This window comes from Colius striatus, chromosome Z (genome assembly GCF_028858725.1).
Source record: "Colius striatus isolate bColStr4 chromosome Z, bColStr4.1.hap1, whole genome shotgun sequence".
NCBI lineage: Eukaryota > Metazoa > Chordata > Aves > Coliiformes > Coliidae > Colius > Colius striatus.
In genome coordinates this window covers 782,269-794,748 of record NC_084790.1, presented here as the reverse complement: position 1 = coordinate 794,748, position 12,480 = coordinate 782,269, and the positions used below count along the sequence as shown (strand labels likewise).

General features: G+C 48.7%; 1 protein-coding gene across 2 annotated transcripts in view; it reads right to left on the bottom strand.

The window, feature by feature from the left end:
* LOC104558995 (G patch domain-containing protein 8-like) overlaps positions 1-12,480 on the bottom strand; it is a 54,728-nt gene that overhangs the window by 28,244 nt on the left and 14,004 nt on the right. Inside the window, exons 1-3 of one of the 2 annotated variants that reach the window (XM_062018307.1) lie at positions 11,360-11,434; positions 5,621-5,638; positions 3,108-3,180 (exon numbers count right to left, since the gene is read on the bottom strand). Coding sequence is in view for 1 of the 2 variants with exons in the window: in XM_062018306.1 (XP_061874290.1) it covers positions 3,108-3,180; positions 11,360-11,434 (148 nt within the window). In the remaining variant the exon portion in view is untranslated. Of the gene's footprint in view, positions 1-3,107; positions 3,181-5,620; positions 5,639-11,359; positions 11,435-12,480 lie in introns of those variants that run through there. The other variant, XM_062018306.1, reaches the window with a different exon arrangement.

The following is a 12,480-nucleotide window of genomic DNA, read 5'->3' as shown; positions in this document are numbered from 1 at the left end:
AAAAAGAAAGGGGTGAAAAAACCATGAGGAGAAGAGATGAGCAGAGGAGTGACTCTGCTGAATTCCTTATGAGCCTCCCTGGGCCAGCATCCTAATGCTTGCATGGCCAGGAATGACCAGCACTGGCCCTGCCTCATGCTCCACTCATCTAAAATAAAGCACAAGATGCAGATGTGTTCCAGCTCAGCTTCTCTTTGACCCCTGTGACGTTAAACAGATGGATGACTTGCTTTCTTACCCAAGCAGCTCAGCTCTTCCAACAGCTCCACTCGTTAAGGAGAGTTACAGCCTCCAGCAGCTGCCCCCGTAGGCACAAAGCCACTCTGCTGCTGGAATTCTGCAGAGAATGAGCCAATCTGCTGGGTACCTTTGTACCACACCAGCAGATTTTTACTGACAGCAGTTTGCAAGTGTGAATTGTAGGCTGCTCCAGCTCCCACCCAGAGAAACAGCTCAGCACTCCTGGCGCTGGGTGACACGGAGCCGTCCCCGTGGTACAGCCCTGCTGCCACATCTGAGCAGTCCTCACAGGAGACATGAGCATTTCTGACTGGCATGTGTCATGTAGTATAACATTTAGATTCACTGAAACCACACAGGAGGCCCCAGTTCAGACAAACAGCTTGAATTCAAAGCTATCTAGCAAAAGTAAGCACGCTGAACTCTATCTCCTGTTAATTGGAAGCCAACTGCAGGGAAAAGGGAGGAATGCAACATCAATTCCACACATGTAAGCCAAAATGTAGGGGTTTGAGGGTTGCAAAGGCCTTCTGCAGGGAGGTCACACATCCCATCCACAGCCAAAGACTCCTTGGAGTGGTTCTGCTCCTGCTGTACCTCTTAACCTCAGGCTGCTGAAGGCTTTAGGCCCCAGCACAGCAGGGAGCAGGAGGAGTTAATGACAGATGCTCCGTGTCTGCTGTTCCTGCATCTCTTAGAAACCTCTCCTGGTCTTTTCTGAGGAAGAAAGGGAAAGAACTGTTGTGTTTTGCTCTCCAATTTTCAGTGTACACCAAGTGGCTTTGCTCTTTGAGCTCCCAGAGTAAGATGAAAATTGGATGCAAATGTTTCCCTTCCTGGCAGTTTCCATTTGGATTTTGGACAATCTACGATTCACATAAAAAGGTCACTGGGTATGGAATGGAACACTCCCAATGTGACCATCACCAGGGACACAGCTAGAGCCTGAGAGGGAGTGTCTGTGATGTCTGTGTGGAGCAGCAGCACTGCTCTGCATCCTCTGTCTGCTGGGGCAGCCATGGGGCCTGTTTGTGCCTCTGTCAGATGCACAGGGTGCTGCTTCCCTTCTGGCAGCTGATCAGCACCGTACCTCCCCAAAGCCTGCAGTAGGAACCTTTCAGCACCTACCTGGGTTAACCTACACAGGCTGTTTTCACTCCTACATTTCTACTCAAAGCCAGAAGCTGCAGGAAAGCCCTCAGAGCCCATACCCACCATGTGTCTGTAGCTTCTGGCCACTTCAAATCACCAGAGCTTCAGTAACACGCAAGTAAGAGCCACGGTACAGCCTCAGTGCTTTGAAAGGCACAGTGGGGAAATCTACAGCAGGACAACTGTCAGAATGCAAATGCTGCTGAGGCCCAGGGACTGCCCAGGACACAGTGGCATCACCCTCTTGCCCCAGACTCAAGACAGTCCTCTGCTGCTCACTCCATCGGGTCAGTGCCCACACCACCTCGTGGCACGGGGCCCCTCGGGGCTGTGCTTTTGAATCCAGCCGGCAGAAGGCTTTAGCTTCTTTCAAGTCTCCGTATTTCCACACTGCTTGACTCACAGAGGCAATAACAGGGGCACCCAAAAAGAGAAAACACACCAAATTACACATCCAGTGAAGGCCACGACAAAAGCAGAAGCCCAAGAGGTGACAGGTACAACTGGGTCCTGAGCACTGGCACGGGACGCGAGGGGGATGGAGCAGTGCCATGCATCAACCACAGGACTCCCGAGGGAACTGTGTTAGAGGAAGCAAGAAGCATTAACCACCAAGGCAGTCCTGTCTGAGCAGTTAGAATGCCTCAGTCCAAGAGATGAGGAATGTGCCTTCCCAGAGCCCAGAGCCTCGTTACCTCTTGGCCGTCCTCCACAGCCCTGAAACACTTATCTCTAACAGGCTCACTGTAGGGGCACTGAAGTCCAATTACAGGCTCCCAGGTCTTCAGACTAAAGCTATGGGAACATGAGTAAATGACTCTGAGGAACTCATGAGTGTGCTTGAGTTTCCAACACTTCAAGAGGCTTCTACAGAAGCCACCTGGGCACAGTGTTTCATGAGAAATCCCGAGTGCCCTGACTGGCAGGGTCACGGCAACAGGCACTGACAGGAAACACCACTCACAGTGTGTGCCAAGGCAGCATGGTTGTGTGCTGGCATCCTGAGCAGGGCACACCAGGAGCTGCTGGTCAGGGCAGGGGCTAAAGCCAACCCCATGACCTGGGCAGCACTGGCTCAATTGAAATCACAGTATTTAGTGTCACGGGAAGAATTTAGGCTCAAGGTGCATCGGTTCAAGTGGCACTATGGTGTCCCAAGGAGGCTGGCTAAATCCCTCACAAATGGATGTAAGAGCTAAGTCAAACCCCTGAAAGCCCCCTGGACAAACTAAAAGTGAGCCTCTCCCATCCATGAGAACCTCTGCCACCACTTCCAGTCTTCAGTGGGCCCTTTTACTCGCCTTCTAATGGCTTCTAACACCACTGCGAGACATGCAGACAGGTCATCCTAACTAGCTGGTGGTTTTAATTCTGCTCATGTCAAAGCATCCAGCCAGCAGAATGTCATTATAGTTTTAGAAGCTGCACAACTACCTGTTAGTAAAGTAGGCAGTTAATTCACCTCCCTCCACAAAGGCCAAACAGGGCGGTTCTTACACGTACACGACACACACGCACCATGTCTAACCTGTACCAGCGAGGAGGCAGCAGCTTCCGCTTGCAAACTGCTAAATATGAGACTCAACAACAGTGCATTTGTTTGGATTATATTAACAATGGAAAGACCAGCCTAATCTAGGAGCAAAAAGCAGGAATCATTTGGTTAAAGACCGAAGCTGGTGTTGAACGTTCCGGACGCAAGCGACTGCACTTACCCTGCAGCGACTTTCCCAGTCCCTGGCCCAGCTTCCAGCCATGTTTCTGCAGTAAGCGATGTCCAATATTGTCCTGACAGACAGAACAGAGAAAACAAACCAAAAATATTCCAATAATATATTCTTCCCTTCCCACTGACATTGAAACATGTGGATGAGCAAGAGGTTTTCTACATAGATAAGGCATGCAAAAAATAATGCTACAGAAAAGGCAACGTGTGCCCAGGAGAGGGGGAAGACAATGTCAAAAATTGCTGGCTAGAAATGTTTTCCAGGGGGAAGGGGGGTATCAGGGGAAGGTCACTTTCTGATGGTGTGCTGGGCAACTTTAGTGCATCACATCTCAAAGGAAAAAAATAACAACAACGACGACAAAAAAAAAAGAGCAATGTAGGAGAAAAGAAAGTGTACCAATAAAAATTGACAGTAAAAAGCAGGAAATCAAGCTATTGAGACAATCATTTCCATCACCTAGACAGCACCACTTCAGATTTGTTGTAGGGGGAGGGGTTTTTTTTTTGGGGGGGGATTTTTGGTAAAGAAAATCTACAATGTGTTTAGTCATTTTGTTTGTGTGTCAGGCTTTTGTCAGACTTGAGTAAGTTGTAAGTGCAAGACTGCCCCACCACTAGAAACCAAAACACAATCATAGCAAAATCCAGGCTCGACTTGATTGGGTTTTTTTGGTATATATGTATATATAGATATATCAACTAGCATGCAGCCAATATTAAACTGAAAATACAGTGAGGTTAGTAAACCAAAAGAAACAAAAAGAAAATCAATTAAATCAAATGAGCTCAAGCACAGACTGGGTGATGCATTTCACATGGAAACTAACCGAAATACTAAGATGTTAGAATGAAACAGGCCTAGCAATAAGTTACCAGCGAGGAACCATTAGTGCATGTAGGGGAAACAATAAGCATAATGTCTCATCTTCCTCCAAAACAAACACAAAAGGCTACTTTGGAATAGGTGGGAACGTACTGAGGCAGCAATTCGGCGTCAGCATTTGAAAACAGGGCTCTGAGTGCAACTCTTGATGCTTTTAGGCAACATTTCTTCCCCTTCCAAAACACAGGAGTGCTAAAGGCACCCTTGGGACCATCTGGAGCTGACAGCTTGTCCCTCATCCATCGCTTCACTAGCAGTGACTGACTGCCAGCTCCTCGAGGGACTCTCAGCTAGGACCTGTTCACCTCCCCATTGTTAAACAGAAGTCACAGAATCACAGGGTCTCAAGGGTTGGGAGGGAGCTGGGAAGCTCATCCAGTGCAACCCCCCTGCCAGAGCAGCACCACCTAGAGCAGGGCACACAGGAGCTCGTCCAGCTGGGCTTTGACACAGTTTGCAGAACTCTGGTGAATCAGCTTGAAAGACACAATCTTCCCAGAGCTATTGCTGCAGGGATGCCTTTCTCCTCAGAAAGATTCTGTCCAGGAGAACTTTCATGTCTTTTGTTGAATCCTGCCATACCACTAGAGCCAGATATTTAGCCTCGGTGTTTTTCAAGGCAACAGTGTGTGTTTTTGCCACGCTCTGGGCTCAGGCTCTCCCTCAGGATGGAATTAGGGCTACTTGAAAATAAACCAAAACACAAAAGGACAACTAAGGAAATGTCTGGTTGTAAAAGCTGAAAGCACAGAATGGGAGGGTTGGAAGGGAGCTTTAGAGATTACCTAGTCTAAAACCCCTGCTAAAGTAGGGCCACCTAGATCAGGGAGCACAGGAACGTGTCCGGGGGGGCTTGAAGAGCTCCAAGGAAGGAGCCTCCACACGCTCCCTGGGCAGCCTGGGCCAGGGCTCCCTCACCCCAACACTGAAACAGTTTGGCCTTGTGTTTACATGGAACTGTTTGTGTTCTAGCTTCATCCCATCATCCCTTGTCCTGGCACTGGATACAACAGCAAAAAAGTGCTGCCCCAACCTCCTGACACCCTCCATTGAGATCTTGGTCACTATGAATGAGCTCCCCCCTCAGTCTCCTCTTCTCCAGCCTGAGCAGCCCCAGGGCCCACAGCCTTTCCTCAGCAGGATCATGCTCCAATCATTATATCCAAAAAGAAGCCAAAATGAAGAGATGTGGATTCTTGGCCCAAAGCCCATGGAGAAGGGGAAGGCTGCCTGCTGGGAAGCAGGGGGATGACTTACCTGCTGCAGCCTGTTTCTCCAACAGCCACACCTGCACAGTCCTTCCTGCAAAAAGGGGCCCCGAGTTCCAGGGGGTTGTGGCTAAGGCACTGATTGTTGCACTGTTGGCACTGCAGCTGGAGCTGCCACAGCAGCCTTGAGTTTGGGTTTAAAAGCCCACGCTGACAAAAACGGCTGCTTGCTTTTCAGAACCACACACACACAGAGAAAAGGAGGAGTCCTTTGCAATCTTTGGCTAAGTGGAGATGAGACATTGTGCTGACTGCACCGTGGTATGAATGCACTAAAATAAAGACAGATGAAGCAGTATGCTATTTCCAAAAGCAGTGCAAGTGGAGTGAAAGCATTTCCATACGAACCTGGCTTTAAAAACTGGGCTGTCAAAAGAACAGTTAAATGTAACACAAAGTAAGAAACTGTCCAATCACTAATGGTAGTTTATTTTTTTTCTTGCTTTTGCTTTGTTTTCAATTCACTGCTTGCAAGTAATGTATTTATTAAACAAGAGTGAAAGCATAAAAGAAATTCAACAAGTCAAGAGCAGCTGGGAGATTCAGGAGCGGTGTGTTGTGACTGACACAGTGAAGGGGGAAACAAATGTTAAAGGGGGACAAAAAAAAACAAAAGAGAAGAATTTAGAAGGGTTATACACATTAGCACCACTTTTACAAAACCACTCAAGAGGATGGCCACAGGTTGCTTGCCAGCAATTGGAATTAGGCCTCAATATTGTCCTGCCCCAGTTCCCAGAAGGATGGGGCTCACCCTCGGTCACTTCCATTTGCTTGCTTCAGCACTGAATCTACCTCCTGGTTTTAACTGAAATGGGGCAGCTCCTGATTCACTGGTTAGGGGGAATGACTCTAAATTTTAATGCCAGCATCTGAGCTGGGACCTAGTCCTTATTCTGCTCGTTTCTAGCCCTGCTCAACCTCCCATTTCCAACGGCCACCTCGAGCCTCTCCCCAGAGCAGAGCAGCAGAACCGCTCCTCAGCAAAGGCAAAGCTGGCAGGCCAGGCCTGCCAGGCTGCCCCACGAGAGCCATTGCACAAAGCCTGGCAGCCTGAGGAGTAGCCAGGGCTATTAGGTGCAAAGTTTGCCACTGGGCAGCAAGTGTTGCAGCAGCTGGAATGGGTTTTTGTTACTGCTGAGAGCTGGCAGCAGCCTCCTCACTTTGACACTGTCCTCTTGCAGCTCCTTGTGTTACAGCACAACCAAAAACTAGTGAGGCAGCCAAAATAAATCTCCCCATTGGTGTTTGGATGAGCAGGTGAGTTCCCATTTACCATCCAAACTGCTCACACCAGCAGAACTGTCTGTCTGGGCACCCAGTGACAGAGCCAAGGCCAGACAGCAGCTGGGGGTGCTCAGCATAGTGCAGAGCAGCTCAGCAGGCTCTGGATGGAGCCATTTCCATCTCCTGGCATTACCATCACCCACTCTGGAGCTGCTCAGTAGCGAGCATTTCTGTTTACAGCTGGAGAACTTTGCATTGCAAATGAAGGGCAGCTTTTCTGAAAGCATGTGGGACATGTTTGCCTTCACCAAACAGCACCCTGGAAAAAACCTCATCCGAAACGAGCTGCTCCAGCAGCTCCAACTGGCCTACTCAGCCCCCTGTCCTGATGCCCTCGTTTGCTTTCCATGGGTGTCAGCAATCCCTGAGCAGGAGCAAGCCCAAATTTCTGACCAAAAGTCCTGGCCAATAGAAAGGGAAAAGGCACAGATGGAAAGATGCACACCAGAACGGAAAGGTTTTGCTGCTGTGGGTGCGCTGAACTGTGTTTTGGATACATCAAACCAGTAGTTTTGCCCAAACCCAGGTTTTCTGTAAGATACCCAGGTGCCCACGTGGCTCTCTCAGCCTCAGCAGGAGCCATACATCTCTTGAGTGGCTTGTAAGCTGTGCTGACTGTGTATGGAGGAATCTATAAGCAAGGATTGGATGCTACTGGGTGAACCCATGCAAACAAGAGGTTGAAACAAAAAAGATTCCCAAAACAAAACCTAGAGCTCACTACAGATGACACAATGAAGGCCAGAGAGAAAAGCCAAATAGTAATGCTACACCATTCAGCTTCAAGAAGCACATCATTTATAGCGCTGTCCACATCGGGCTGCTGCTAAACGTCAAATCAGCAGCCTCACCAATGACACTTTGGAACTAATGGAGTCCACAGATCTGTACAGATATCCAGTGCCACACAGCCCAGCCTCAGCTTGTGCACCGCTACCGACCGCAGCCCGACAGCTCGTGGAGCTCAGGGAGCCGTGTGTGTGACTGAGCAGGATGAGAGAGAGGGGAGGGGGGAAAGGACATTTGTTAGTTATGACACGGACAAACTAACAAGCTCCAGAGCAAGTGGGTGATAATGCAGTCTGGCCTCCAACCTGCAGTGCTGTGGGCTCCCTCCCTGGCACTCTGCATCTTGCTTGTGTGGGCTCTAAGGGTGTATTGCCATCTCCTACCTGATGTGCAGGGCTGGGCCAAAGCAACCCATCAATTCATGGCAACAAGAGTCAGGAGACGTGTGGAAATAAGGCATTAAGGTGAAGAGAATCTGGATTCTATCCAAGCTGCAATACTTTGTGACTTCCCATTGGAGTACCTGAGCTCAGTGTACCTCAAAGGGTTTCAAAATGCATGCATGCAGCTTCTGGAGGTTAAGCAAAGGGTGAAGGGCTGTGGTTTCTCACAGGCCAGTGGCTCCACTGGCAGGAACAGCCAGGCCAAGTGCTGCATCTCTCCAACTAGAGCAAAACGAAAAGCTACTGTGTGTGTGGGGGGAATTCTACCAGCATTTGCAGCTATGAAGAGTTCATTGATATGAAATATTTGCCTCAGTTTAGTAATGGAAACTAGCTGGCTTGTTGTTTGGGCTGTGGACATCCACTGGCTCCTGTCAGCTCTGTTTCCCAGAAATGTACTTTGGTTACGGTCGCGTGTTTCAGTCCAGACATCTTTGGCCTAAACAAGCTGCACAAAGCAGGATTTCCACTGGAACAACACTAAGTGAGCTAATTGAGGACACAGTTCAACATTGTAATGATCTGTAGACTCCCAAACCTATTTTTCCAGCCACCTTTGAGTTGCATGCTGTAGCAGTACAGTCAGCACCTCTCAACAGATAATGCTGCAGAGATGGATCTCACTTCAGTGGTGATTGTCCAATGTGTACTTCAAGAGAAACCCTCTGCCCCTGGGATTTCCAAATGCAAGCTACCTTTAGTCTTCAAAGCACTTTCATATAACTAAGGAGGTGTGAGGAGCTGCAAGAAGCACATTTAAGAGTACACCTAAGTCTGTAGGATAACCAAACTTCACATTCTTAACTGGAAAGTGCTTTGATCTGCTGTTATTAACACCCTTCCTTCCACACAAGACATTGCTCACCCAAACTACTTCCATAACCATGGGCTCTTCCTGAGCAGATCCCTTTTCAAAGGCTGGTTGACTTGCTAACACAGAACTGGGTAAGGATTACAAAACAATTTGTTCTCTTGTAAATATTCAGATGTGTGGGATTTGCACACGATGCACTTGTCCTCGCTCCCTCCCTCTCACTTGCAGCTCAAGGATGTTATGCTCACCCACAGTCAAACAGCCTCAAATACAAGAGGGCAGGAAAAGTGGTATGAACAGCTGGTTCCTAGGGAGAGGTCCTGCACAAGAGGTGCACCACTAACCTCTGCCAAGGTCAGGCTGAAACTGGTCATTTGCCAGTTTCAAAAGCACACAGGTCATTCCTAGTGTGGAAGCAAAGTCATTTGCCCAGGTGCCAGGAAACTGCTTCCCAGCTACACCTTTTCTTAGAGAGACCAACAATGTGTTCAGTGAAGGCCCTATGAGGATCAACCTGAATAGTCACCAGTTTGTTCCTGACTGGTTTCTGACTCTGGGTTGGTTCATGAGACCAAAAGGCCACTCCATGCAGCAGTCACAGCTTTTGAACTCTGAGACTGGCCTGTGAAGGCAGCTCCTGTGTGCTCAACACTGAGCACTGTGACAAGGCACAACACTCAGTTACTCTGTTCTGTGACTCCTTCCCAGAGGAGCAAGGCTGGGGCCCTACACCTCAAATGCTTGTTTCTCTTACTAGAAGTAAAAGAGCAGCAAAATAAGTGTATTTTAAAGTAAGAACACTTGAGGGTTTAACTTGTTCTCCTCCCACAGAAGTAAGCTCTTCTCTTTTCTGCTTCATCAAACTCCCCAGATTTAACCTTTAGGCTGGACTGGAACACATTAAAACCTACTCAGAAGGTACAGAGATTAATAACCTCCCATTATTTGGATGGTGAGATCCATATGACTTTAATACCAAAGCTGCAACTTCATTTTTCTGCCACAGCTCAGCATGAATGCAAGTGCAGCAAAGCCCTTCCACCTGCAGGTGCCCCAAGCTGCCCCCAGCATCCCTGTTCAGCTTTCACATGCTTGTGTGGGTGTGACTCCCTCCAGAACCCCAGAGATGCAAGCTGGGACCACTCCTACTCCTCTGCTTGGGAAAACACTCGGGAGCAATCGGATAACCAGTCTGGTCTGTAAGGAGCATCGGAATGACTTTGAGACACTCATTTCCAGCGTGGCACAGAGCAGGCTACCAACAAATATCTCTCATTCCATTTCCATAAGGGAGCAGGCTTGGCATTTTGATTCACATCCCCATAGCCACACGTTGGGATTGAAGCATTCAGAACACTGAATCCAAACTCCCATCTCTGCAGCATTATCTCATGCGTCATCGGTTACCGCCATGCCTAAATCTAGCATCATGCCAGCACATTAAGACAGTAGGTACTATATGCAGTGTTCACTGGACCAGAAGAACAGAAATAAGAAAGGGGAAAGGAAACCCTAGAGAAGAAATGAAAAAGGCAGACCGTGCAATACAAACCAGATGATGGCTGCTTAGCTACTATGGGCCAACTGCTGCGGAAGAAAAACGGCGAACACCCCAAGTTGGGTAAGTGCTTTTGTAAACATCTAACACACACACACACAAACACACACACACACAACACCAAACCTACACACCAATGAAAAAGAGATAGTAACCTTTTGCTAACACTAAGTTTCTTCCAGGTGCAGGCTAACGTGAGGAAACTTTAACAGAGAACTTTATTAATAGGGAAAAGGAACACTGGGGAGGATTTCTTAATGAAAAACAAGCTGGTCTGAAGCAGGAGTCCACTGAGGCACCATGGATTATTCACTACAAGCTTTCTGGCTCTCTCACAAAACTGCTCAGGAAACTTGGCTGAAGCCAAGTGCCAAACGTGGGTCTGGTTGAGGCTGAATGAGCTGCTGTGCCTCAGAGCAGCAGAATCATGGAATCACAGCATGGTGGGGGTTGGGAGGGAGCTTTAGAGCTCATGCAGTGCAACCCCTCTGCAGAAGCAGCTCCCACCTAGATCAGGTCACATAGGAATGTGTCCAGGTGGGTCTTGAAGCCCTCCAAGGAAGGAGCCTCCACACCCTCCCTGGGCAGAAGATGCTTTGCAAAGGGGAAAATCAAAAAGCTTCCAAGAGAAACAAAAAAAGCTTGAAGGGGGTAAACCAGAACTTGTTGTTTTCCCCCAGCACATGGCTGTTCTGTCCACAGCTCAGCCAAAGGAAAGCTGTGCTTTACAGACCCGCTGTGCAGCTTCAGACTGGGGGAGAGGGATGCTGGGTTAACACCAGGAGGCATCCAGGGCTCATGCTGGCACTACACCAGCAGCTTTCCAAAAACATCAACTGAAAAAAACCCCATATGATCCAAATGTCTTTTGCTACACTATTGCACCAGGTTGGCACAGGAATTAAACCGAGTTTTCCAAGCAAAGTATCAAAACCCAAACTGAATCTCCACCAAGGGATGTATTCTCTTCCATCTCTTCTCAAATCTCTTATGCTCAACTACAATTTTAAGTTCCCTGTATTTTAGGACAACTACTAAAAGATTCAATCCCAGGCCCACTTAAACCTCAGCATGCAAATTTCCCAGAGCCAATGACCCCTGTGCTCCTATCAAACTGGACTGCATTCACATCAAGTACCATCCGGTCACGGGCTACTCGCTGCTGGGTTGGTGCTGGTGCTGAGTGTGGATCTTACCGATTCTATAGGCTTGTCTAGAGATGCTTGCTCTATCTCCAGGTGCCCTTCTTCATATTGATCAAAGTGATTGCCCTGAAAAAGAAGAGAAGGGGTTAGTCCTACAGCAGAGAGCACGTTTCCAACAGTCTGGTGTAACTTTGGTTAAAAGATGAACGTAATGCACATGGGTTCAATCCAGCACATTGGCTGGAAGAACAAAAACCCACTTGTTCTAAAAACAAAGTCAATTTGATGATAACCACAGGAGTCAGCAAAACAGCAAACATTTCTGGTGACAACACCGTGGGTTGGTCTATGCAAACCTTAGCCATAACCACCTGTGCTGGCCCTGAACTCACACAGGGCAAGAAGCAGCAGGAACCAGCCCCACCAGCGCTGTACAGGGAGGTTCTGTTGTCTTTTCCCTTTTAGAGCAGAGCAAAGCTTTCCTTGCAGCAGGAAATCCAAACTGCTCCAGGCATATGTGGAGTTTCACACACCTTCAACCAACCAAACCCCACAGTGGTACCAAAAGGAACCTCTCCCCATTCCCACAGCATTTGTCTGTGGTCTGGGGCAGCCCTTTCCTGCAGAGCAAACTGTTCATGGAAGTGATCCCCCAACACACCCACAGCCTGTAGTTTCAACCCTCAGCTGTGCCCCACGCCTGCTGACCAGGCAGCCACACGAGCACACGTGTTGGCACACAGCAGCCCAGGCCAGACTCACAGAACAGCTTATCCCACACGTCCCAGCTTCAAGCACGTGCGAGCACAGCGTCTGAAAGTGCTGCCCAACAACGACAGGAGCCAGGGGGGTGCCTGAGGGAGGTGATGGAGGTGTGCAGGTGCTCTCACAGCAAAGAACATGCCAAGGAAACCCCAGCAAAGCCAGTACATCCACTTTGCTGCTTCACACTCTTGCAGCAACACTGTGAAACTCTTTAGTCCAAAGGAACATTCAGGGGGATTTATGCTGTGCTGTGCCCAGGGGCACTCCCAGGGGAACCTCCCTCCCTCCTGCCCAGCAGGGCCTTGTGAGCACAGCACATGAACAGCCATGGGAGCAGAGATCAGAGTCAAGCAATCCTCCTCAAGCACCCCTATGGCAAGATTCCATTTTTCCATGGATATTAAGCA